Consider the following 25,966-nt stretch of genomic DNA (forward strand, 5'->3'; position numbering starts at 1 on the left):
ATGTGGCCATCCCTGGAACAGACAGCAGAGTGAGGCCTGAATCTGAGAAGCTCTGCCCTCCGGATCAGATAACCTATCGGGCTCCCAGAGGCCCCCTCCTCCTGAAAGGACTTTAGTCTTTGGAGCTGTCACCTGAGCTGAGTGGGACAAGAGTTCTGCAGGGCAGGCCACGCTGCAAAGGAAGGAGGGAACACAGGCAAGGGCTGCCTGCTGCCCACTGGAGACCGCTCCATGGAGCCAGGCGGGGCCCGTCTGCGTCTGCAGAGGACAGAAGGGCCGGGAGGGGAGCGGGAACACCAACCCTGCAGAGATGGTGAGCCGGCCTCGCCCTCGGGGGGCACAGAAGGCACCAGCGGGTGGTGGGGCAGGAGGGGAGAGATGCGCTATGGAGAGAAGGCTCCAACTGCCTGATGCCAATCCTTCCTGCTGTCCAGAGAGGCCAAGGAAGGCAGACCCTGGCCTCAGCCCTGAGCCACCCAGCTGGGAGATGGAACAGAAAAGAGCTACGTCAGAGCTGTGGCCTGGCCTTATCTTTCTGACTCTTTAGCCCCAGAGGGTGAACGGAGTAGCTTCCCATTCCCTGAGTGCCCTGTTCCCAGTAATGTCACCAGGCCCCCTGCTTGCCTATGGCCACCTCACCACTGGCAACAGCAACTTCCCCTTCTAGTAGCCCCACCCATGATACTAGATATTGGCTGGTTGGGGTGAGGGCGGCTGCTGAGCACACAAAGCATTTCCTGAACACAGGATGCCTCTGGGTCTGCAGAACCCCAACTCCTCCTGTTGACTGTGCCTTTGATCACTCCTCCCAGGAAACACTGAGATGCACAGAGCCCCGGACTTGGTGAAATGGACCCGACACATGGAGGTGAGGGGCGTCAGAGGTCAAGTGGACAGATGCTTGGTCGCAGGAGGCAGGAATGAGGCTTGGTGATAAAGATGACTTGTTTTGGTTTTTGTTTTTTGTTTTGAGTCAAAGTCTTGCTCTGTCGCTCAGGCTGGAGTGCATCAGCACAATCTCAGCTCACTGCAACCTCTGCCTCCCAGGTTCAAGTGAGTAGCTGGGACTACAGATGAGTGCCACCAGGTGTGGCTAAATTTTTTTTTTTTTTTTGTATATTTAGTAGAGACGGGGTTTCACCATATTGGCCAGGCTGGTCTTGAACTCCTGACCTCAAGTGATCCACCTGCCTTGGCCTCCCAAATTGCTGGGATTACAGGCGTGAGCCATGGTGCCCAGCCTGATGACTTGTTCCTGGTACAAAGATCAGGTTAGAATTAAGGGTAAAGAGGGCCGGGCACGGTGGCTCAAGCCTGTAATCCCAGCACTTTGGGAGGCCGAGACGGGCGGATCACAAGGTCAGGAGATCGAGACCATCCTGGCTAACACGGTGAAACCACGTCTCTACTAAAAATACCAAAAAACTAGCCGGGCGAGGTGGCGGGCGCCTGTAGTCCCAGCTACTCAGGAGGCTGAGGCAGGAGAATGGCGTAAACCCGGGAAGGCGGAGCTTGCAGTGAGCTGAGATCCGGCCACTGCACTCCAGCCTGGGCGACAGAGCGAGACTCCGCCTCAAAAAAAAAAAAAAAAAAAAAAAGAATTAAGGGTAAAGATGTAGGGGTTTGAAGCACAGGTCCCGAGGGTCATTGAAAGCCAGTAGATAGAGTCTTCCTGCTAGTGTGGCTGGAGGACAGGGGTGAGGACTGACAATCAGAGGTGACCAGGCTGGAATTCAGACCCAGGGAGGGGAAGCCTTGCTCCTGCTGTCACTCCCTGATCCTTACTGATGCCCCGGGAAGCCAGAAGGAGATCAACTCTGGGCAGGAATCATGGCTTGTTCATCTTTTTACCACAGCACTTAGCATTGTGGGGTCCTACCCCACCAGCAGACCCATCACCACCCCACCAATGCCTGCCCTTCCCCCCACAGGGCTGCCACTGCTGACCCCTGATCCCCCCTCCCTGCAGACCCCCCCGGTTTTTTTTTTTTTTTTTTAAAGCACTATGCCTGGCATAGGTAGAAACTCAGTGAATGTCTGGTAAATGAAAGGATGGCTGACTGGAGGGACAGTGGGCTCTGCCCTGGCTTTGTCCCACAGGCTGTGAAGGCACAATTGCTGGAGCAAGTGCAGGGACAACTGAGGGAGCTGCTGGATCGGGCCATGTGGGAGGCTATACAATCCTACCCATCTCAAGACAAACCTCCGCCCCTGCCTCCCCCAGATTCCTTGAGTAGGTGAGTCTAGGGAGCAGCTGTGCAGGCTCCTCTGTAGCAATGATCATGAGCTATCACATGATGTGCCCTTGCCAGCCTTGGCAGGACTGCGACTCCAGCCTTCCCTCTTCCCCACTTATCTTGTCTTCCTAACACTGGCCTCCACCTACTGGGCCTCACTCTGCCCTGGCCCTGACCTTCCACCCGGTCCTGCCCTCTGGCCCTAGCCCTGGCCTCTCCCTACCACTCCCCTTGGCTCCCAAGTATTGACCTTCTGCATGGCCCTGCCCTCTGCCCACTGACTTCTTCCTGACCCTGAACAAACATCTCAATTCAGGACCCAGGAGCCATCCCCGGGGAAACAGAAAGTTTTCATCATCCGCAAGTCCCTGCTTGAGTAAGTCGGGTGATGACAAGTAATGGGAGGAAAAGAAAGGGCTTTGGCTGGGGGTCACGGTACCTCATTTCTCATCCCCAGGCTCTAGGTGGTTTGTGGGGAGGACTTGGAAAGGGTTTCTAAGGTGCAGGTCCCCTATTTGCCCTGGGCGTGGTTGTGGAAGAAAGGCCTTTAGCTGGAAGTTCTGGATCGTTAGGCCCCATGCCTCATGTGTACAGTGTCTGAGCTAGTTCACACCACCCTGAGGACCCTCCCACACTGACCTTCAGGTCCCCATCCCTCCAGTGAGCTGATGGAGGTGCAGCATTTCCGCACCATCTACCACATGTTCATCGCTGGCCTGTGTGTCTTCATCATCAGCACTCTGGCCATCGACTTCATTGATGAGGGCAGGTAGGTCCCCTTCCCACCTGGGACAGGCACACCTATCTGATCAGACCCTCTGGGTCCTCAGTGCCCCACTTGCCCTTGGGGCAAGCGGACACAGGTCCCCCCTTTCGTTATTGGACATGTACCAACTTTGCTCCCAACAACCTTCCCACCCGAAACACTCTCTAGGATCCCTTCCTTCCCCAGCCTTGGTTGGCCCTTGGTCTGTCCTCCCAGGGCCAGTCACTCTCAAATGCTAATCAATGACACCTTGCCCTGAGGCAGATGTGTGTGTATGCACACATGCACACCCATACACACTCCTTTCCCAGTCAGTTCTATTCAAGTAACCTCCATTGAGCACCTCCCGAGTACCAGTCCTAGTGGTCAGAGAAATGAGGGGGCAGACCCCACTCCTGTCTGTGAGGCACTCCCAGTCTTGTGGGGAAGACAGACATGTACCCAAGTGCCTGGGTGGGTCATTTCCCCCACAGAGCACCCCACCCAACTGTGAGGATGAGCTTCAGAGAGCTGTATAACCTGGGGGTCTATATTTTCAGGACTCCCACCATTCCCGGACCAAACTGAGGGTTGGGGCTGCTATTTCTTGTGGCCCAATAACGAGATGCAGATGAACTGGGGAGGAAGAGAGTTTTTATTTCTATAACTGGTTACAGGGAGAAGGCCTGTAAATTATCACTAGGCCAACTAAAAATTGCAATTTCCAGAGCATATATACCTTCTAAGCTATATGTCTATGTGTAAGTGTGCATTCATCTAAAGACATAAGTGATTAACTTCTTTTAATCTATAACTAAGGTCTGAGTCTTGAAGACCTTCTTCTGGAGCCTCAGTAAGTTGACTTAATCTAAATGGGTCCAGGTGCTGGGGTGATTACCCTTCTCTTGTCTCCTGCTAAATCATGGAGGTTTGAAGAGCTTCTTCAGACCCCCAGTAAAACTTGTTTAATCATGCTTTGAGGTTCAGGAAAGGCCTAGGCAAAACTCTTGGTGGGCTTTTGTTACATTCCGGCCTTTGTCTAAGGGCACTGGCTTTTAATATTTAACTTAACCACTCAGCCAGTACTGAAACAGTTGTTATGGAGGCCTGTGTTAGTGAAACCTGGCCTGCCACAGCCCCTCTCCCTATGTCAGGCTTGGGAAGCAATAACAAAAACAGGACCAAGGATCCACAGGTTCAGCAACAGCATTGCCTTTTGGTAAAATTTTTGTTGTTAGTTCTGTAAGTATTAAAAGGGTAAAATCTACCGCTAGGTTTGCATAAGAAAAAAACAAATTAAAAAAATTAAAAATGATAAAATCTCAGTAAAAAGCTCAAATACATGTTTTCCTGTAAAGGGGGTCCTTCTTGACCACCTCCTTCAATCCCACAGTGCTCTCGGAGGATTTTAAACAGTTTCTGACTGGGCGCAGTGGCTCACGCCTGTAATCCCAGCACTTTGGGAGGCCAAGGCAGGCGGATCACTTGAGGTCAGGAATTCAAGACCATCCTGGCCAATATGATGAAACCCTGTCTCTACCCAAAAAAAAAAAAAAAAAAATATATATATATATATATACACACACACACACACACACACACACACACGAATTAGCCAGTCGTGGTGGTGCAAGCCTGTAGTCCCAGCTATTCAGGAGGCTGAGGCAGGATAATTACTTCAACCCGGGAGGCGGAGGTTGCAGTGACCAGAGATTGCACCACTGCACTCCAGCCTGGGTGACAGAGCAAAACTCTGTCTCTAAAAAAGAAAACAGTTTCTGAGTTTCCCTCTAGAGCATTTTCCATGCATTGACATTCAGTACCAAAGATAGGTACATTGTGGAGGTTTCACATAAATAAGAAACTGTACCTATTATTGTGTAATTTGCTTTTACTCACTAACAATTTATTTTAGGGATCTTTTCATGTTAGTCCATTGGTTTGAAGGACTGCAGAGTATGGAGGTGTCAGATTTGTTCACTTAGTCCTTTACTAATGGACACTTAAGTTGTTTTGTTTTTCCCCTTAACAAACCACACACTCTTAACCTAGGCTAACAAAACACTGAACAACCGGCATCCTATTAGCTCCAACCTACAACAGACGCTCCAAAGGAACAAAACTAAGTCAGTCAGTCTAGTTACCTTATATCCTAACACGTGTTGTATATAGAGTGCTGAGCCCTTAGCAACGCCATGAAACCAGAGAGGGCTCTCAAGGTCATTTAGAATCAAACTCATGCCATGACTAAGTATCCTGGAGCAACGCCCTGTGCCACAGAGGTGCCGTCTTGAACACCTCCAGAGATGGGGAGCTCACAACCTGATCAAGATACCTCAGTTCATCTTCCAGGAGCTCGGACTGAAGAGGAAGGGGACAAGAATGGACTTCACTTGTCTACTTTGTCTCTCCTCCCCACTCCAAGGCTGCGGCTGGAGTTTGACCTACTGATCTTCAGCTTCGGACAGCTGCCGTTGGCGCTGGTGACCTGGGTGCCCATGTTTCTGTCCACCCTGCTGGCGCCGTACCAGGCCCTGCGGTTGTGGGCCAGGCCGGGGGCCAGGGGCACCTGGACGCTGGGGGCGGGCCTGGGCTGCGCGCTGCTAGCTGCCCACGCCCTGGTGCTCTGCGCACTGCCAGTCCACGTGGCCGTGGAGCATCAGCTCCCGCCGGCCTCCCGTTGTGTCCTGGTCTTCGAGCAGGTGAGGGCCGAGCCCCGCTGCGGGACAGGAAGGAGCGGGTGGGCGGGGCCATCTCAGCAGAGGGGAGTCCCCCAAAGAGGGGGCAGGGCCCACGAGAGGGAGGGCAGAGACTGCATTGGCAGAGGCGGAGCTAGTTACCAGGGGCGGAGTCCGTTACGAGGGATTTGGGGAACCTGCAGGCTGGAAGGCAAACAGTGTGACACCGCCATCACAGGAGGTTGACCGGAAGACTCCGCTCTGGCCTCTTATCCCAGCAACCTTCATTCATCCCAGCATATGTTAGGCTATACAGCCATCAAACAAAAAGAAAAAATATGGACTCTGACTAGACAGATCTTACACTCTGCCTGCCTCTCAGAGGTAACCCAGAGCACAGAGAGGTTAAGCGATTTGCTTAAAGCCACACAGCAACTTGGCCTCCCTTCCACTCTGCCACAGGTTAGGTTCCTGATGAAAAGCTACTCCTTCCTGAGAGAGGCTGTGCCTGGGACCCTTCGTGCCAGAAGAGGTGAGGCCCGGTTGTGAACTCAGTCCTCTTGACTGACTGAACGAAGCCAGCAGGTGCAGGATCCTGATAAAATCCCTGCCTTCCTAAGCCCAGGTTGCCCACCAGGCACAGGCCCGGCCTCCAGCTGGGCTCTATGGGCTTTCATCGATAGGCATTCTCAGCTCCTGCCTCTGACAGATGGCACCTCTTGTTACCCAGGACTTCTGGCACTTTCCTATTTCCTATTTCCAGGCCCAGCCTGTCACCCAGGCTTTGTTGTTCCATTTATAGAGCACATGCAGTGTATATTTAGCATCATTCTTAAGGGCCCTAGAATTTTTGGAATGACAAGTTGGCACTGGCTCCAACTTAAATCACCAGCTGCATTAGCCCTTAACAAGAGCCCTTAAAGTCACCAGCTGCAGGCTGAGCACAGTGGCTCACACCGGTAATCCCAGCACTCTGGGACACTGAGATGGGAGGATTGTTTGAGCCCAGGAGTTCAAGACCAGCCTGAGCAACATAGTGAGATGGGGTCTCACTTCAAAAAACTTTTAAAAATTAGCCAGGTGTGGTGGCTAATGCCTGTGGTCCCAGCTGTGTGGAAAGCTGAGGTGGGAAGATTACTTGAGTCCGGGAGATGGAGGCTGCAGTGAGCCATGACTGTGTCACTGTACTCCAGCCTGGGCAACAGAGTGAGATCAAGTCTCAAAAAATACAAAAAGGGCCGGGCGCGGTGGCTCAAGCCTGTAATCCCAGCACTTTGGGAGGCCGAGGCGGGCGGATCACGAGGTCAGGAGATCGAGACCATCCTGGCTAACACGGTGAAACCCCGTCTCTACTAAAAAATACAAAAAAACTAGCCGGGCGCGGTGGCGGGCGCCTGTAATCCCAACTACTCGGGAGGCTGAGGCAGGAGAATGGCGTGAACCCGGGAGGCAGAGCTTGCAGTGAGCTGAGATCTGGCCACTGCACTCCAGCCTGGGTGGCAGAGCGAGACTCTGTCTCAAAAAAAAAAAAAAAAAAAAAAAAAAANATACAAAAAAAAAGTGAGAGACATGCAACTCTTTCTTTCACTCAGTTGAACACTTAAAGACCATTTCAAGGTTATTAATTGGCCTAATTTCAATTTCAATTTTTTTTTTTTTTTTTGAGATGGAGTCTTGCCTTGTTTCCCAGGCTGGAGTGCAATGGCGCAGTCTTGGCTCACTGCAGCCTCCATCTTCTGGGTTCAAGCGATTCTCCTCCCTCAGCTTCCTGAGTAGCTGGGATTATAGGTGTGCATCAGCATACCTAGCTAATTTTTTTGTATTTTTAGTAGAGACAGGGTTTCATCATGTTGGCCAGGGTGGTCTTGAACTCCTGACATCCAGTGATCCACCCATCTCGGCCTCCCAAAGTTCTGGGATTACAGGCATGAGCCACCATGCCCAGCCAATTTTTTTTTTTTTTTTTTTTTAGAGACAGGGTCTTGCTATGTTGCCCAGGCTGGTCTTGAACTCCTGGGCTTAAGCAATCCTCCTGCCTTGGCCTCCCAAAATGTTGGGATTACAGGAGTGAGTCATTGAGCCTGGCCCCTAACTTCAATATTGTTGTATCTCAGAGAATAGGAAGGCTCGAGGAGAACAGAAGAGATGGGAGAATGGCCGGTCAGTGCAGTAGTCAGAACACACACAGAATTTGTCAGTTAAGTTTGCTCTCTTATTTGGGTGTGTTTCATGATGCCCTAAAACAATTACAATAGTAACATTAAAAATCACTGATCACAGTGATTTTTGCTCAGGTGAGAAGATGGGGTAGAAGGGTGGACCTGTGACTCATGGTGGCGGAGAGGGGACATTTCTGGGAGTCCTGGGGAGGCAGTGGAAGGGTGGTGCCAAGGGAAGAGGAGGCCAGTGCTGGGCCAGAGGTCCAATGCCACCGGCAGCTGCCAGTGTCCTTCTCCAGTTAGGTGTCCCCATGCCCCCTCCAGGCCCTGGGCTGTGTGTTCTATGCCTGTGTACCATACCACATATAATAAAAAGAAGAAAGTTATAAATATTTCAGGAATTGCCAAAATGTGACACAGTGGCATGAAGTGAGCACTTGCCGCTGGAAAAAGTGGCACTGATAGGCTTGTCTCTTGCAGGGTTGCCACAAACTTTCCATTTGTAAAAGAGGCAATATCTGGGAAGTGCAGTAAAACAAGATGTACCTGTATTAGGAAGTCCAGACAGAAGGGGAAGGAGAATGGGTTGTCGAACGTGTGGGTACCAAATGAAGCTCTGGCCACAGCAGGCCCTGCACTGGAAGATAGGGTGCCTGAAATGAAAACAGAAGAGATGGTGTTAAAGAGCCAGTTCCACTCCTGCCCAGCTTAGCTCCCCCAGCCTGCATCTAGGTCCTACATCCAGCTCCTTGCTTATCCCCCACCCCCACCCTATCCATTTCTCCACTCACCAGTCCCACTACCCTTCCCCAGCAGCCCCCTCACCTCTGCCCTCTGCCCTTCCCCTTACTAATCCACCTCTCTCATTCCTCCCCAGGTGAGGGGATCCAGGCCCCCTGTTTCTCCAGCTACCTCTACTTCCTCTTCTGCCCAACACTCATCTACAGGGAGACTTACCCCAGGTAAGACCCCGCACCCCTTCCCCACATGCCCAGGCCCACAGGAACCTTACCCTTCTACTCTCCCCTCCCTGAGGTCCTCAGGCTCACCTCAGGCACTGGCCACTTTCTCAGGAAGCATCTAATAATAAAGATGGGAAATAGGTGACTGGTAGACTACCCTGTCTCCTTGCCCAGCCTATGATGACACTAGGGCAGCCCACTTTCCTGGTTTACCCAGGACTGTCCTGATTTTAGTTCTGAAAATCCTACCCATCCTACACACCCTTGTTGACATCCATGCTTAAAACCCTCTTGTCACTCTGTTACGGAAAGTTCAAAGTATCCTAGACCCCACCACCCTAGATAATCCTCCCAGGCCTAAGCAATTAAGGGAACTGCGGAGAGAGGGCCCCAGAACCTGTGCCCAGGCTGAGCAGGAAACAACATGAAAGAATGAGAAACATATTGTCCCAATTGCCGCTGCAGGACGCCCTATATCAGGTGGAATTATGTGGCCAAGAACTTTGCTCAGGTGAGAAGACAGGGTAGAAGGGTGGACCTGTGACTCATGGTGGTGGAGAGGGGACATTTCTGGGAGGTCTGGGGAGGCAATGGGAGGGTGGTGCCAAGGGAAGAGAATGCCAGTGCTGGGCCAGAGACCCAATGCCACCAGCAGCTGCCAGCGTCCCTCTCCAGTTATGTGTCCCCATGCCCCCTCCAGGCCCTGGGCTGTGTGCTCTATGCCTGCTTCATCCTGGGCCGACTCTGTGTTCCTGTCTTTGCCAACATGAGCCGAGAGCCCTTCAGCACCCGTGCCCTGGTGCTCTCTATCCTGCATGCCACGTTGCCAGGTGAGCCAACTAAGGTAGGGCTGGAGTAGCTGTGCCCTGGGGAAGGCAAATCAGGGAAGGCCTTGCTAGTTACCTTCCCTCGGTTTCAACACGCTCTCCTTCTGAGTCTCCCCTCACATCTGTCACCTCCTATCAGGGCCCACTGCCATGGTCTCGGTTCAGACCATCACTCCCCCTCCACATCAGCTTCCTACCCATCTCCCTGGCACCCAGATCTTTCCTCTCCCATCTACCCCTGACACTGCTGCCCAGGCGAACTTTCCTACTACAACTAATCATTCCCTACCCTCCTTCAAAAATTCTAGTGATAAGTCAATGCTGGCACTTTCGGATCAGATTTGAACCCTTGATGTGGCATCCAAGACTCCTTCCCACGCAGCCCCAGCCTATCTTCTCATCCTACCACAAGCCCTGAAAGATATGTACTTCCATGCCTCCAGGCCTTTGCCCATACTGGCCACTCAGCTTGAGATACCCTTTCCCCACGTTCAGCCATGGAATCTAGTTGCTTCTTGGAGGCCCATGGCTGAGATGCCCCCTCCTCTGGGAAACCTTCCTTTTGTAGCCACCAATTACCATGACCCACCTGTTTCTCTGTACTCCCAGGCACATCAGTGCCACCATACTTAGCTCCCATTACATTTGCCCTGGCATATGGTTGGACATGTCTTTCTGTCTCTGTGTCTGTGTGTGTCTCACTTCAATCACTCTATGAACTCCCAATGGCCCTTTGAGATTCATCTCCATCTCCAACATCTGGCACGAAGTAGATGCCAAGTAAATGTACATGAACAAATGGATGAATAAATGAATGCATGAGGCCAGGCACAGTGGCTCACCACCTGTAATCCCAATACTTTGGGAGACCAAAGAAGGAGGACCGCTTGAGGCCAGGAGTTCAAGACTAAACTGGACAATATAGTGAGATCTCATCTCTACAAAAAATTTAAAAACAGCTGGGTGCGGTGGCTGACGCCTGTAATGCCAGCACTTCGGGAGGCCGAGGGAGGTGGATCATGAGGTCAAGAGATTGAGACCATCCTGGCTAACACGGTGAAACCCCGTCTCTACTAAAAATACAAAAAAATTAGCTGGGCGTAGTGGCAGGCGCCTGTAGTCCCAGCTACTCAGAAGGCTGAGGCAGGAGAATGGCGTGAACCCGGGAGGCAGAGCTTGCAGTGAGCCAAGATCTCACCACTGCACTCCAGACTGGGAGAGAGAGGGAGACTCTGTCTCAAAAAAAAAAAAAAATTAAAATTAAAAATAAAAATTAGCTGAGAATGGTGGCTCACGTCTGTAGTTCCAGCTACTTTGGAGGCTGAGGTGGGAGGATCGCTTGAGTCCAGGAGTTTGAGGCTGCAGTGAGCTATGATCACACCATTGCAATCCAGCCTGTCTCAAAAAAAAAAAAAAAAAGGAATGCATAAATTTGTGAATTACCAATAAATGAATGGTAAGAGTTGGGGCCCTGGTTTCTGGGCAGGGGCTCCTCAGAGCTCAGAGCAGGGCTGCCTGCGGGTCCATGTGGGCCAGCCTGACTTGCAGCCTCTTGTCGCCATCCACCAGGAATCTTCATGCTGCTACTCATCTTCTTTGCCTTCCTCCATTGCTGGCTCAACGCCTTTGCCGAGATGCTACGATTTGGAGACAGAATGTTCTACCGGGTGGGGCCTGGACCTAGGCCAGTTGGAAGCTGGAGGCAGGGAGGGTTAGGGAGGGATCTGGGGAAGATGGTGTCCAGGTTGGATGTCACTTCAGCCATGCTGTTCACCTCCCATAATAAGAAATGCAGTCCCCTAGATGTGGTTATAATGCCACCTCTCCATCTCCTGACAAGCCAGGGCTAACTGCTTTTGTGTGCATGGTACTACAGAATCTTCTCCTGAGAGAGGGAGTAGGAGGGAGGACAGGGCCTCCATGTCCTGAGGGGGGAGCTGGGAGGGTGTCTGCTGTCCCTGTTGTGCCAGGAGCCAGCCCTTCTGGAACACTGGGATAGGGTGCAGGCAAAGGGAGCAGTGGGGAGGAGCCGGAACCCAGATGCTTGCTTACCTCCTTTCCCCCACCTTGACCCCACTTTCTCCAGGACTGGTGGAACTCAACGTCCTTCTCCAACTACTACCGCACTTGGAACGTGGTGGTCCATGACTGGCTGTACAGCTACGTGTATCAGGATGGGCTGTGGGTATGGGCCCTGCAGACCCCTTCAGCTCCCACATTTAATGAGGACTCTCCTTCCTTCCCTCTCCTTTCCTCCTGCTACAGTGTGGCATCTACACTACTCACCTTTTCCAGGCCTAAAGGCCCTTTTGATTTCATCTGTCCTCATTTTCTCATTTTACCCAACCCAATGGGTAGAAAGTCCTTGCAATCTTAGCTTTCTTCCATCTTTATCCTTAATTCCACCCTCTCCACAGGGCATTGTTTCCCACCTTAGCCTTCTAAGGAACATGCACATATCTATTTTCAGCTACAAGGGTTTTTTACATACATTTAATCAGCACAGTAACCCTGAGAAGTAAGTATTATTATATTCTCATTTTGAAATGGCACCTAAGTCCCAATGGGATAGTAGCATGCTCTTTTTTTTTTTTTTGAGATGGAGTCTCGCCCTGTCTCCCAGGCTGGAGTGCAGTGGCGTGATCTTGGGTTACTGCAACCTCTGCCTCCTGGGTTCAAGCGATTCTGCTGCCTCAGCCTTTCAAGTAGTTGGGACTACAGGCGAATGCCACCACACCCAGCTAATTTTTGTATTTTTAGTAGAGACGAGGTTTCACCATATTGGCCAGGCTGGTCTTGAACTCCCGACCTCATAATCTGCCCGCCTCGGCCTCCCAAAGTGCTGGGATTACAGACATGAGCGACCGTGCCCAGCCAGCACGCTCTTAAATAAGATTGATGTCACCCCTTCTGACCTCAGATCCCATATTCTCTCCACTGTACCACACTCTCCCTGGCTTCCTTAAGGTGGGGGCTCTTTATGGAGGAGCTCAGGGAGACTCACTCTTCACTCCTTTCCTTACCCTGCCAGCTCCTTGGTGCCCAGGCCCGAGGGGTAGCCATGCTGGGTGTGTTCCTGGTCTCCGCAGTGGCCCATGAATATATCTTCTGCTTCGTCCTGGGGTTCTTCTATCCCGTCATGCTGATACTCTTCCTTGTTATTGGAGGTGAGCTGGCCTCTCTGCCACTGGAGGGGAGCCATCCAGAGGGAGGTCTGGGTCCTGCTCCTGGAGATCCCAGACTGATGGTGGGAGGCCTCCCCCCCAGGACTGAAGGCGAGGCTGCTGGGACTGAGAGGTGGAGTGGGGGAGGGGGTCACTTGGAAAGCAGGGAGGGAGGCAGCATTGGGAGGAGCCAAGCTGTATCCTGGGGCATGTGGCAGGAGGTCTCTGGTTGGAGGAAAGCACTTGAATAGATCACTCATCGAGGAAGACAAAGAGGAGAAAACTGGGATGAGGTTGAGAGGCTCAGTATGAGATTCAGGATATTAAAGTGCAAACTGAAGAATCCTGGTTTTACATGAGCCACTTTAGACCTCTACAAATTTCTGCACCTGGGTTCAAGATCTTCTCCAATGGGGTCTTCTTGTTCCATCTCTTCCCAATACCCTGGAATGGGAGGGAAGCCAGGGAGACAAGGAACTCCTGGAGCTGGAGTGACAACCTTTCCTCCTGCACCAGGAATGTTGAACTTCATGATGCATGACCAGCACACCGGCCCGGCATGGAACGTGCTGATGTGGACCATGCTGTTTCTGGGCCAGGGAATCCAGGTCAGCCTGTACTGCCAGGAGTGGTACGCACGGCAGCACTGCCCCTTACCCCAGGTAAGAGACCACAACCCTCACCCAGCTCCCCATCCGTGAGGACACACAGCCCTACAGCCAGTCCCTCCTTGTTCCCCAACTCACCAGTCACAGTCAGGCACCAGGGCCTGGCTTGGGGGTGATGGACTCTAACGTCTTGGATGCATGGGTTGGGTCACCAGGAATGACCTCATTCACAACTTATTCTTCTCTGGCTCAGACAACCTTCTGGGGGCTGGTGACACCTCGATCTTGGTCCTGCCATACCTAGAGGTCAGGGCAGATGACACCACCAAGTTCTCTGCCTGCAAAACCTGGGACCAGGACTCCTGTCTGCATTCCCAAAGTTGGCTCTGAGTCAAGGCAATCTGCACACAAGACCCAACCAGGGAATGTGCAAGGACTGAGATCTGCAGACTTGTGGGTAGCTGAGCACAGACCTCAGCATGGGGGTGAGAGGGGTGACTCTTCAGTCCCTATCCCCATGGGCTGGGTACAGGATACCCTCCTACCCCATGACTGTCTTGGGGAGACTTGGGGGACCTTATGGATTTGACGAATGTGGGGGAACTCAGAGGAACTGGGGCCACCCAGGTTTGAAAAGGGTCTCGTTCTTGATTTCGTATTCCTTCCAATACAGCAATAAACTCTGTCTCCCTTTTCATTCATTCATTCATTCATTCATTCATCATTTGTTCAAGGCTCACTTGGATTTTTGTAGAGTTATGTCTGCAGAGGCAAGACTTTGTGGTAGGATGGGTGAGAATTTTGGGTGCCCCCTGCCTTACCTCCTCTATGCCACCCCCATCTCCCAGAAACCTGACCTCAATGCTTCTTCCACCTCTTCTCCAACTCACATTGAATTTTCTAGCCCCTTTAATCCTTCTGCTCCTGGCAACCCCTAGCACATTTTGAGAGGACACGTAGCAGGCCTCCTTTCCTTTAGCAGACCCAGGAGAGGAATGCCTTGTACAGACCTGAAGCAAAGCTTTTAATTTCGTGAACCCAAGTTTCTACAACTATAATAGGGACATTAATATTAGGAGTGTCCTGACTGAAGGAGACATAAGGTCAGAATACTTCTATTCAAAGCTGTTTCAGAAACCAGACTGTGTGGTCTGCCCTCCCTACACTGATTCCCTGCCTGATGTGGCTCTGGGGAGACATCTGTGTAAGAAAAGGGGGAACATTAGTGTCGGGGGAGCTGAGGACCAAAAAAAACAGGGTCCCTAAGAGAGAGAGATGGGGTATTTTTTTTTTTTTTAACATTTCAACAGTATGCATAAGACATCTTTTTATGTCAATAAATATAGATCTATTTTGTCACTTTTATTTATTTATTTATTTATTATTTTGAGACGGAGTCTCGCTCTGTCACCCAGGCTGGAGTGCAATGGCATGATCTTGGCTCACTGCAACCTCCGCCTCCTGGGTTCAAGCGATTCTCCTGCCTCAGACTCCTGAGTAGCTAGGACTACACACCACCACGCCCGGCTAATTTTTGTATTTTTAGTAGAGACGGGGTTTCCCCGTGTCGGTCAGGCTGGTCTCGAACTCCTGACCTCAAGATCCACCCGCCTCGGCCTCCCAAAGTGCTGGGATTACAGGCATGAGCCATCGCACCCAGGCTCTTTTCTCCCTCTTTTTATGCCTTCTTTTGCATAAATTATGATTCCACAAGTGGAATGAATGGTACATTTTTATTTCATTTCTGTTATCTTATTGTATGTTCTTTACCTATCCCATGATTTAACTTTTTAGCTCATGTTGCTATTCATTTCATTTTCCCTACCCCATTGTTATTTTAGATATTCTATATTTTTCCATTCTTCTGTTAGTTACTTTCCCTTCCCAGCAATAATAATACACATTTCTTTATGATTATTTGCAAATATGCCAAATACGTATTCCATTAAGATGTTTCATGTCCTGCACTTCTACCAATAAGAGAGACATTTAGAATACTTTTTCTTACCTCTCTCACTCTGCTTCCAACTCCTAGGTTTTTCTGAGATAGGATAGTACTTTTGGTTGTAGATATAGTTAGATGTATGTCAAGCTCCATGAACATTTACTGTATAATATTTTTCTTTCTAAGTTTGTTGCTCACTACTTGTTCTTTCTTCTCTTCACCTTCCTCTGTCTTGATTTCTCTGTTCTGTTACCAAACCATTCTTTCAGGTGAGGTATGAGATTGATATACTCTCTGAATCCTTTGAATCTCCAAAAAGATTTATTTTGCCCTGACAGGTGAAAGTTTTCTCAGCTGGGTATGAGATTCCTGTGTAAGGCTGGGCGCGGTGGCTCACACCTGTAATCCCAGCACTTTGGGAGGCCAAGGTGGGTGGATCACTTGAGGTCAGGAGTTCGAGACCAACCTGGCCAACATGGTGAAATCCCATCTCTACTAAAAATACAAAAATTAGCCAGGCATCATGGCAGGTGCCTATAGTCCCAGCTACTCGGGAGGCTGAGGCAGGATAATCACTTAAACCTGGGAGGCGGAGGTTGCAGTGAGCCGAGATTGCACCACTGCACTCCAGCCTGGGCGACAGAACAAGACTCAGTCTCAAAAAAATAAAAATAAATAAAATATTCCTGGCCAGGCATAGTGGCTCACGCCTGTAATCCCAGCAGTTTGGGAGGCTGAGACAGGTGGATCACAAAGTCAGGAGTTTGAGACCAGCCTGACCAACATGGTGAAACCCTATCTCTACTAAAAATACAAAAAATTAGCCGGGAGTGGTGGCGCACACCTGTAATCCCAGCTACTCAGGAAGCTGAAGCAGGAGAATCACTTGAACCCGGGAGGCGAAGGTTACAGTGAGCCGAGATTGCACCACCACACTCCAACCTGGGCAACAGAGCGAGACTCCATCTCAAAAAAAAAAAAGAAAGAAAAAGAAAGATTTCTACGTAGTCATCTATTTCTCTCAGTTTTCCCACTTTGAGCTTCCAGTGTTGCAGATGAAAAGTCCTATACTAATGTGATTTGTTTCCTTTTGTAAATAACTTGCTCTTTCTGTCTAAAAACTTGAAAATGTTTTTCTTTAACCTTGAAGTTTGGGAGTTTCATGCCTGTGTGTATGTCTTTTCTTGTTGTATCTTCCTGTTTCCTTTCAGTCTTTAAGCTCAGATATTTCTTCAGGTCAGCAAAATTTTCTTCTATTCTTTATTGCCTCTCCTCCATCTATTCCTTTTCCCCCTTTTGGAACTAATATAGTTGAATTTTAGGACTACTGGATCTATTCTCCAAGAATCATATTTTCCTTGTTATTTCCATCTCTTCATATTATTTGCTCCATGCTTTGAAATATTATTTCCGTTTGTTCTTCCAAGCCACTAATTGGAGTCTCAGCAGTGACTATTCTCTCTTTCAATACGTATACTAATTCTCTTGTTGAAAATAATGTTTTTTAGTTCCAGAAAGTTGTTTCTTTCTTTTTCCTTTTTTACTTTCTTTTTTCCTCTTTTTTTTTTTTCCATACTACTTGAATCTCTTCAAGTGCTCCTAATAGTTTAAGTTGTCGTATACCTCTTTCAGTGGCTGCTGTGCCTTCTGGTGGGCAGGGAAACCAGCTCTCATAACCGCATCCCTGCAGGGCCAAGGCCCTCTGAGTCACATTCTTCCAGTGTTCCCATGGTTCTGATCTCTCTGCTTTGGGTGCTTCAAAGCTGGTCTCCATGCAGTGAGAGTGAGGAAGCTCCTCACCAGGTCTGCACACCAGGACTTCCCCTCTCTAACCCTAAGTTAAGCCTTTACTTGGCACCCTGCAGCCTGGCTCCAGCAGCAACATGGCTAAGTGTTTGGAGATGAGGGTGGAAAAAAGTGGAAATTGCCTTAGAACTGTAGTTCTCAAACTCCAGCGTGCATTAGAACTACCTTCGGAGTTTGTTAATACGGAGTTTCTGATTCATTAAGTTTGGGGTCAAGCCTGAGAATGTGCATTTCTAACAAGTTTCCAGGGCAAGCCCTTGCTGCTGATCTAGGGACCACCGCTGTAGCACACACCAAACCAAGCCCTCTTTCTTCTCCTCCTCTTTTCCCTTTTTCTTCTTCAAAATTATCTTTCTTTTTTTTTTTTTTTTTGAGACAGAGTCTCGCTCTGTCGCCCAGGCTACAGTGCAGCGGCCAGATCTCAGCTCACTGCAAGCTCCGCCTCCCGGGTTCATGCCATTCTCCTGCCTCAGCCTCCCGAGTAGCTGGGACTACAGGCGCCCGCCAGCTCGCCCGGCTAGTTTGTTTGTATTTTTTAGTAGAGACGGGGTTTCACCGGGTTACCCAGGATGGTCTCGATCTCCTGACCTCGTGATCCGCCCGTCTTGGCCTCCCAAAGTGCTGGGATTACAGGCTTGAGCCACCGCGCCCGGCCAAAATTATCTTTCTTACTTTTCTTTTTCTTTTCTTTTCTTTTTTTTTTTTTTTGAGACAAAATATTGCTGTCATCCAGGCTGTGCGTATAGCAGTGCGATCTCAGCTCACTGCAATTTCCCCTCAAGAGATTCTCATGCCTCCGCCTCCCGAGTAGCTGGCGTTATAGGTGTGCTCCACTGCACCTGGCTAATTTTTTCTATTTTTAATAGAAATGGGATTTTGCTGTGTTGGCCAGGCTGGTCTTGAACTCCTGGACTCAAGTGATCTGCCTGCCTCAGCCTCCCAAAATTCTGGGATTACACGTGTGAGTCACTGCGCCCAGCTCAAAAATATACTTTCTTTTTATGGTAAGGAAATTAACCCAACGTCAGGGAATTATCTCTTAGTTTTATGTTTAGTCTTCCTACTAGCTCACAGTACTGAGACTTGTACATGGCTGAGCTCCATCCAGGCCTCCTCCACCGAAACGCTCATGGGTACATCCCTGATGAGCCCACTGTGTCTAAGCGGGAAGCACCGGCAGGGTGCCGAAGGCACTCAAGGCAGGACACCACCACTGGGCTCACCTGAAGATGAGTAAAGGTGGGTCAGACCAGAAATCACCATCTGTGCGTGGCCTCAGGACCCCTTCCTCTTTGGACGGCCTTTTATTATTAGCTTTGTGCCCACACAGCCCTCCCTTCAGGATCCTTAGGGATAAGAAGGCTGTGGGACAGGAAGTACCTAGGGTGGCGGTGGGTGGTGAGGCTGCTGCCCAACAGGACTTTCCTGCCCTGCTGGGAGCCACCTTTCTTCCGTCTAGAGTCTGCGAGTGTTGTCCCCTGTGTGTCGCCAGACTGCACCCAACTGCTTGTTCCAGCCACCTTCCCTTCACCCCTTTGCTTTTGCCCAGTGTTTTCTCTTCTCCAAATCACCTTGTCTGTCCTGGGACCCTTACAGCACTCGCTCTGCTGTCCTATAGTCCCCTCCTGAATCTATGCTGGCCAGTGTCTGTGACCTCTGCAGCACCCCACACCTTACTATCCACGCTCCTCTCGTGCTTTACCATGCGGAGCCCCTCTTCCATAACACACACACCACCGTTCTACAACACAGGCTTCAAATGGACATTTCAGCAAAGTCCAATGACCCTAATCTTTATCTGCATGCAGGATTTCCCTTTTTTTTTTTTTTTTTTTTTGACAGAGTCTTTCTCTGTCTCCCACACTGGAGTGCAGTGGTGCAATCTTGGCTCACTGCAACCTCCGCCTTCTGGGTTCAAGTGATTCTCATGCCTCAGCCTCCTGAGTAGCTGGAACTACAGGTGCATGTCACCACACCCGGCTAATTTTTGTGTTTTCAGTAATGACAGGTTTTCACCACGTTGGCCAGGCTGGTCTTGAACTCTTGGCCTCAGGTGATCCACCCACCTCAGCCTCCCAAAGTGCTGGAGTTACAGGCATGAGCCACCGCGCCTGGCCAGGATTTCCTTTCCATTCTCCAAAGAAACTATTTCATTTGTTCTCTCTCCTCCCATCATCCCTCTCCAAGCCCACAGAACTCCCAGCAGTTCTCCTCTGCCCCAATTCCTTCCTGTTGACTGAAAGAATTTGCCCTCTTCCCTCTCCTCCTACCATCTCACTCAATCATATCAGCAGCTCCAGCACCACCTCTCCATTCTCCCTTCTACTAGATCGCTCCCAACAGCAGCCAGCTATGCTCCTAGTCTACTCTCCCCATGTCTAACTGTCCCTCTCCTCACCCACAGCTGCATCAGGCTGCTGTCCCACTTCTCAGCTCCCTGTCACAGCCACACTTCTCCAAAGAGGTGCCTGCCCCACCGTTGAGGGTTTTCACCTCACATTCACTCAAGTGTCAATCATGGGTCTGCAAAGGGGCCTCTCATATTTTAATATTTGCTCCAGTATCCAAGCCTTCCTGTTATTTCCCTTCTCGTCAGAGGGACCCACTCTAACACATGACAAATCTGTATGGAGTCTTGAAAATATGGTGCTTTATTGTACCTTTTAAATTTAGGTAAAGGGTTTGGTCAGCTTTATTCAAATATAATTCACATATCATGCAATTCGTCCACTTAAAGTATGCAAGTCAATAATGTTAGTATATTCAGATTTGTGCAACCATCACCACAGTTAGTACATTTTCATCACTGGCCCCCAAAATCTCATACTTACTAGTAGTCACTCTCCATGTCCCAAAAACCTCCCAGCCTTGGGCAACCACTGATTTACTTTCTGGATATTTCTTTTCTTTTCGTTTTTCTGTTTCTTTGAGACAGGGTCTCATTCTGTCACCCAGACAGTGGTTTCTGGGTGCAATGGTGCCATCATAGCTCACTGCAACATTGAACTCCTCACACAAGCGATCCTCCTACCTCAGTCCCCTGAGCAGCTGAGACCACAAGTGCTCACCACCACACCCAGCTAGTTTTTGTACTTTAAATTTTTTTTTTTTTTTTTTTTGTAGAGATGGGTTTTGCCATGTTGCCAGGCTGGTCTCGAACTCCTGTGCTCAAGTGATTTGCCCACCTAAGCCTCCTAAAGTGCTGGGATTATAGGCATGAGCCACCATGCGTGGCCTGTTCTGGATATTTCACATCAACGAAATCAGGCATCAGTGGTGGTGATGGTTACAGGCCAGGGCTGCTGACTGCCAAGCTAGGAGCGGGCCCAGCGCCCAGAATCTTGATGGGCGCTGCTCAAGCACCGCCTGCGCCATGCCCCTCTCCACCACCTCCTCGGAGCATTTTGAGCAGCTGCATGAGATGTGCCCCCGAGGGGTGTACTAGTGGCTGCTGGATATGGCAGGGACCCAGGAGAAGTTGATCAGAGATTTTGATGAAAAGCAACAGGAAGGCCGGGCGCGAGGGCTCAAGCCTGTAATCCCAGCACTTTGGGAGGCCAAGACGGGCGGATCACGAGGTCAGGAGATCGAGACTATCCTGGCTAACCCAGTGAAACCCCGTCTCTACTAAAAAATACAAAAAACTAGCCGGGCGAGGCGGCGGGCGCCTGTAGTCCCAGCTACTCGGGAGGCTGAGGCAGGAGAATGGCGTGAACCCGGGAGGCGGAGCTTGCAGTGAGCTGAGATCCGGCCACTGCACTCCAGCCTGGGCGACAGAGCGAGACTCCGTCTCAAAAAAAAAAAAAAAAAAAAAAAAGAAAAGCAACAGGAAGCAAACAAAATGCTGGCACAGGTGGAGGAGGAATTACATTATGTACCCCTATCTTTCCATAACCCCATAATGTTGAAGCTTCAAGACTAACAGAAGGACCTTGCCCAACTCCACCTGGAGGCAAGAAGTGTATCTTTGCAGCCATGCTTGGGGACCAAGGAGTCATGAAATATGGCACATATGCTGTAGAGATTGAGCATACGAATAGGCTACAGTCGCAAAGGGCAATGCTTCTCCAAGGCACCGAAAGCCTGGGCCAGGCCACCCAAGAGACTGACCAGATTGGCTCAGAAATGTCAGAAGAGCTGGGGAACCAACAGGACCAGTGAGAGCGTACCAAGAGTACACTGGGAAACACAAATGAAAACTTGTGCAAAAGTCAAAAGATTCTCCCTTCAAGGTCCAGAAAAGTGACAACCAACAAGCTTCTGCTTTCCATCATCATTTCACTGGAGCTAGCTGTCCTGGGAGGCCTGGTTTACTTTGCATTCCTTTGCAAGCATGGGGCTTGCAATAGGGAAGGGTTGTGGACCAGAACTTTGACCTTGGGAATGCATGGTGTTAGGGATGTGGATGGAATAAGTATGTTGCTCCTGTGGGCTAACAGTTCAAGGATGCACTGTATAGCCAGACTATGGGAGAAGGGAGGAAAGATGGAAAGCCAGTTAAATGTGAAGTGACAGCAACAAGACCAGTATGATATACCAAGGTAATAATGCTATTTATGACTTCTTTAAAAACACAAAAGCCTGGCCAACATAGCAAGAACTCATCTCTACCAAAAATAAAAAAATTAGCCAGGTATGGCGGCCACATCTGTAGTCCCAGCTATTTAGAAGGCTGAGGCAGGAGAACTGCTTGAGACCAGGAATTTGAGGCTGCAGTGAGCTATGATAGCGCCACTGCACTCCAGCCTGGGTGACAGAGTGAGACCTTGTCTTCAAAAACAAAATTAATTAGTTAATTTTTAAGAATATGCCAAGGTCGGGCACTGTGGCTCACACCTGTAATCCCACCACTTTGGGAGGCTGAGGTGGGGAGTTCAAGACCAGCCTGGCCAACATGGCGAAACCCTGTTTCTACTAAAAATACAAAAATTAGCTGGGCATGGTGGTGCGCACCCATGATCCCAGCTACTCCAGAGGCTGAGGCAGGAGAATTGCTTGAACCCGGGAGGCAGAGGTTGTGGTGAGCTGAGATTGTGCTACTATACTCAAGCCTGGGCGATAAAAGGAGTCTCTGTCTAACAACAACAACAAAAAAAGGCGCGGTGGCTCACACCTCTAATCCCAACACTTTGGGAGCCCAAGGTGGGCAGATCACCTGAGATTGGGAGTTCGAGACCAGCCTGACCAACATGGAGAAAACCCCGTCTCTACTAAAATTACAAAATTAGCTGGGCATGGTGGCACATGCCTGTAATCCCAACTACTCGGGAGGCTGAGGCAGGAGAATCGCTTGAACCCAGAAGGCAGAGGTTTTGGTGAGCCGAGATCGTGCAATTGCACTCTAGCCTGGGCAACAAGAGTGAAACTCTGTCTCAGAAAAAAAAAAAAAAAAAAAGTGCCGCGCGTGGTGCCACATGCGTGTAATTCCAGCACTTTGGGAGGCCGAGACAGAGAGATTGCTTGAGCTCAGGAGTTCAAGACCAGCCTGGCCAACATGGTGAAAATCCGTCTCTACTTAAAACAAAATTAGCTGAGCATGGTGGTACATGCCTGTGGTCCCAGCTACTCTAGAGGCTGAGTGAGGGAGAATCACCTGGGCCCAGGAGGTCGAGACTACAGTGAGTCAACACTGGGCCCTGCACTCCAGCCTGGTAACAGAGTGAGACACGGTCTCAAAACTGACAGTCAACCAATAAATGAAATCATACCTTATGTGGTCCTCTGAGATGGCCTTCTTCTTAACCTGTTTTGAAGATTCAATCATGTTTTAGCATATACCATACTTCATTTATCTTTCTGTTTTTCAAGATAAGGTCTCCCTCTGTTGCCCAGGTTGGAGTGCAATGGTCTGATCATGGCTCATTGCAACCTTGACCTCCCAGGCTCAAACTATCCTCCCACCTCAGCTTCCCAAGTCGTTGCAACTAAAAGTGGGCACCACCATGTCTGGCTAACTTTTTTGTATTTTTTTTAATAGAAAGAGGTCTCACTATGTTGCCCAGATTTGTCTCAGACTCCCCAGCCAAGCAGTTTGCTGCCTCTGCCTTCCAGAGTGTTGAGACTACAGGTGTGAGCCTATGGAAATAAAGACCGCACTCGGTCCTTTATTTCTTTTTTTGACTCACAAGTGCTTGGATGTTCCTTCTTATTGTCAAATTCTACTCCACTGTATGGATAGACCACATTTTATATACCCATTCACCGGTAATGAAATTGAGTTTTTTCCACTTTTTTGTCTATTCTGAATAAAGCTGCTATGAATGTTTGTGTATAACTCTTTGCCTCAACAAATGTTTTTTATTTCTCTTGGCTATATACCTGGAAGTGGAATTACTGGGTCATATGATGATTCTACATTTAATCATTTGAGGAACTGCTAGACCATTTTCCAAAGTGGCTGCACTGGTTTATAATCCTGCCAGCAGTGTATGAGAGTTCCAACCTCCCACATACTCACCAACACTTCGTTATTATCTCTTTTTTATTATAGCCATCTTCATGTGAAGTGATATCTCATTGTGGTTTTGATTTGCATTTCCCTCACAACTAATGATGTTGAGCATCTTGTCATGTGCTTACTGGCCATTTGTATAGCTTCTTTGGAGAAATGTCTATTTAAATCCTTAGCCCATTTTTAAATTGGATTATTTGTCTTTTTTGAAATTGTCTTGAAACTACTGTAGTTTTACAGTACATTTTGAAATCAGAAAGTGTGAGTTCTCCAAGTTTGTTCTTTTTTTTCAAGATTGTTTTGGCTATTAAGGGTTTCTTGCATTTCCATATGAATTTCGGATCAACTTGTCAATTTCTGCAAAGAAGCCAACTGGGGTGGTGATAGAGATTGTGTTCATTCTGTAGATCCACTAACATGAAATGTCCTTCCATTTATTTAGATCCTTAATTTATTTCCACAATGTGTTGTAGCTTTCAGAGTATACATTCTGGCCAGGCATGGTGGCTCACGCCTGTAATCCCAGCACTTTGGGAGGCTGAGGCAGGCGGATTACAAGGTCAGGAGATCGAGACCACCCTGGCCAAGATGGTGAAACCCTGTCTCTACTAAAAATACAAAAATTAGTTGGGCATGGTGGCATGTGCCTGTAATCCCAGCTACTTGGGAGGCTGAGGCAGGAAAAGAGCTTGAACCAGGGAGTTGGAGGTTGCAGTGAGCCAAGATCGTGCCACTGCACTCCAGCCTGGCGACAGAACAAGACTCCATCTCAAAACAAAACAGAACAAAAAAACAGAGTATACATTCTACATTTGTTTTGTTAAATTGATTCCTAAGTATTTTATTCGTTTTGATGCCCTTGTAAATAAAATTATTTTATTAATTTCATTTTTAGATCATTCATTTCTAATGTATAGAAACACAACTGATTTGTATGTTGATCTGTTATTTATTTATTTATTTATTAAAAAATAGAGACAAAGTCTCACTATGCTGCCCAGGCTGGTCTTAAACTCCTGGGCTCAAGTGATCCACCCATTTCTGCCTCCCAAAGTGCTGGGATTACAGATGTGAGCCCCCATGGCCAGCTGTATATGAAATAAATTTCATTTTCTTACCTAATTGCCATGGACAGAACCTGCAGTACCATGTTGAATAGAAGTAGGGAGAGCAGACATTCTTGTCATGTTCCTGATCTCAGAGGGAAAACATTTAGAATTTCACCATTAGGTGTGACATTAGCAGAGGGTTTTTGTAGCTACCCTTTATCAGGTTGAGAAGAATCCCCTTCTATATCTAGTTTGTTGCGTTTTTTCTTTTCTTTTCTTTTCTTTTTTTTTTTTTTTTTTTGAGATGGAGTCTCACTCTGTCGCTCATGCTGGAGTGCAGTGGCACGATCTCAGCTCACTGCAACCTCCGCCTCCCAGGTTCAAGTGATTCTCCTGCCTCAGCCTCCCGAGTAGCTGGGATTACAGGTGCTCATCACCATGCCAGCTAATTTTTTTTTTTTTTTGTATTTTTAGTAGAGACAGGGTTTCACCATCCCGGCCAGGCTGTGTGTATTGAGGTCATCAACAGACCACAATGAAATGTGGTTTTTGTCCTCTATTCTATTGATATGGCATAATACATTAATTGATTTTGGATGTCAAACCAACCTTGCATTTCTGAGACAAATCCTACTTTGTCACGGTATGTAACTCTTTTTTTTTTTTTTTTTTTTTTTTTTTTGAGACAGACTCTTGCTTTGTTGCCAGGCTGGAGTGTAGTGGCATGATCTCGGCTCACTGCAACCTCCGCCTCCTGGGTTCAAGTGATTCTCCTGCCTCAGCCTCCCTAGTAGCTGGGAGTACAGGCATGCACCACCACACCCAGCTAATTTTTTTGTATTTTTAGTCGAGACAGGGTTTCACCATGTTGGCCAGGATGGTCTTGATCTCTTGACCTCATGATTCGCCTGCCTCAGCCTCCCAAAGTGCTGGGATTACAGGTGTAAGCCACTGTGTCTGGCCAACCCTTTTCATATGTTGCTGAATTTGGTTTGCTAGTTCAGGATTTTTGCATCTAAATTCATAAGACATATTGGTATATAGTTTTCTTCTGATGTTTTTACCTTGTTTTGGTATCAGGATTAATACTGCCCTCATAGGATGAGTTTAGAAGAATTCTCTCTTCTGTTTTTTGGAAGAGTTTGTGAAGAATTGGTAGTAAGTCTTTAATGTTTTGTAGAATTCACCATTAAAATCTTCACTTTTCTTTGTGAAATGCTTTTAGATTACTAATCCAATTACTCTTTCTCTGTTTATTATATTTCTATTCAGAATTTATATTTCTCCTTGAATCAATTTCAGTAGTTTGTGGTTTTCTAGGTATTTGTCTATTTC

The 25,966-nt window shown here is 48.7% G+C and overlaps 1 protein-coding gene and 1 pseudogene across 1 annotated transcript; both read left to right on the top strand.

The window, feature by feature from the left end:
* Positions 1 to 149: 149 nt before the first annotated feature.
* SOAT2 (sterol O-acyltransferase 2) lies at positions 150 to 14,085 on the top strand. The gene is made up of 15 exons (XM_025403445.1): positions 150 to 313; positions 813 to 868; positions 2,101 to 2,237; positions 2,554 to 2,613; positions 2,899 to 3,006; positions 5,408 to 5,684; positions 6,123 to 6,192; positions 8,697 to 8,781; positions 9,247 to 9,292; positions 9,482 to 9,611; positions 11,178 to 11,275; positions 11,695 to 11,793; positions 12,640 to 12,775; positions 13,289 to 13,434; positions 13,634 to 14,085. The coding sequence occupies exons 1-15, from the start codon at positions 232 to 234 to the stop codon at positions 13,682 to 13,684; spliced, it is 1,581 nt and encodes a 526-aa protein (XP_025259230.1). The 5' UTR covers positions 150 to 231; the 3' UTR covers positions 13,685 to 14,085.
* Positions 14,086 to 20,504: 6,419 nt separating this feature from the next.
* LOC112634221 lies at positions 20,505 to 21,643 on the top strand (annotated as a pseudogene).
* Positions 21,644 to 25,966: the final 4,323 nt, after the last annotated feature.

Source organism: Theropithecus gelada, chromosome 11, assembly GCF_003255815.1.
Source record: "Theropithecus gelada isolate Dixy chromosome 11, Tgel_1.0, whole genome shotgun sequence".
NCBI lineage: Eukaryota > Metazoa > Chordata > Mammalia > Primates > Cercopithecidae > Theropithecus > Theropithecus gelada.

Excerpts from the sequence above, each read along its gene's own strand:
- SOAT2 (XM_025403445.1), top strand. The coding sequence starts at position 232 with ATGGAGCCAGGCGGGGCCCGTCTGCGTCTGCAGAGGACAGAAGGGCCG. Across the intron at positions 11,276-11,694 it reads GAGACAGAATGTTCTACCGG|GACTGGTGGAACTCAACGTC; the intron begins GTGGGGCCTGGA and ends CACTTTCTCCAG. Across the intron at positions 13,435-13,633 it reads AGCACTGCCCCTTACCCCAG|ACAACCTTCTGGGGGCTGGT; the intron begins GTAAGAGACCAC and ends TCTCTGGCTCAG.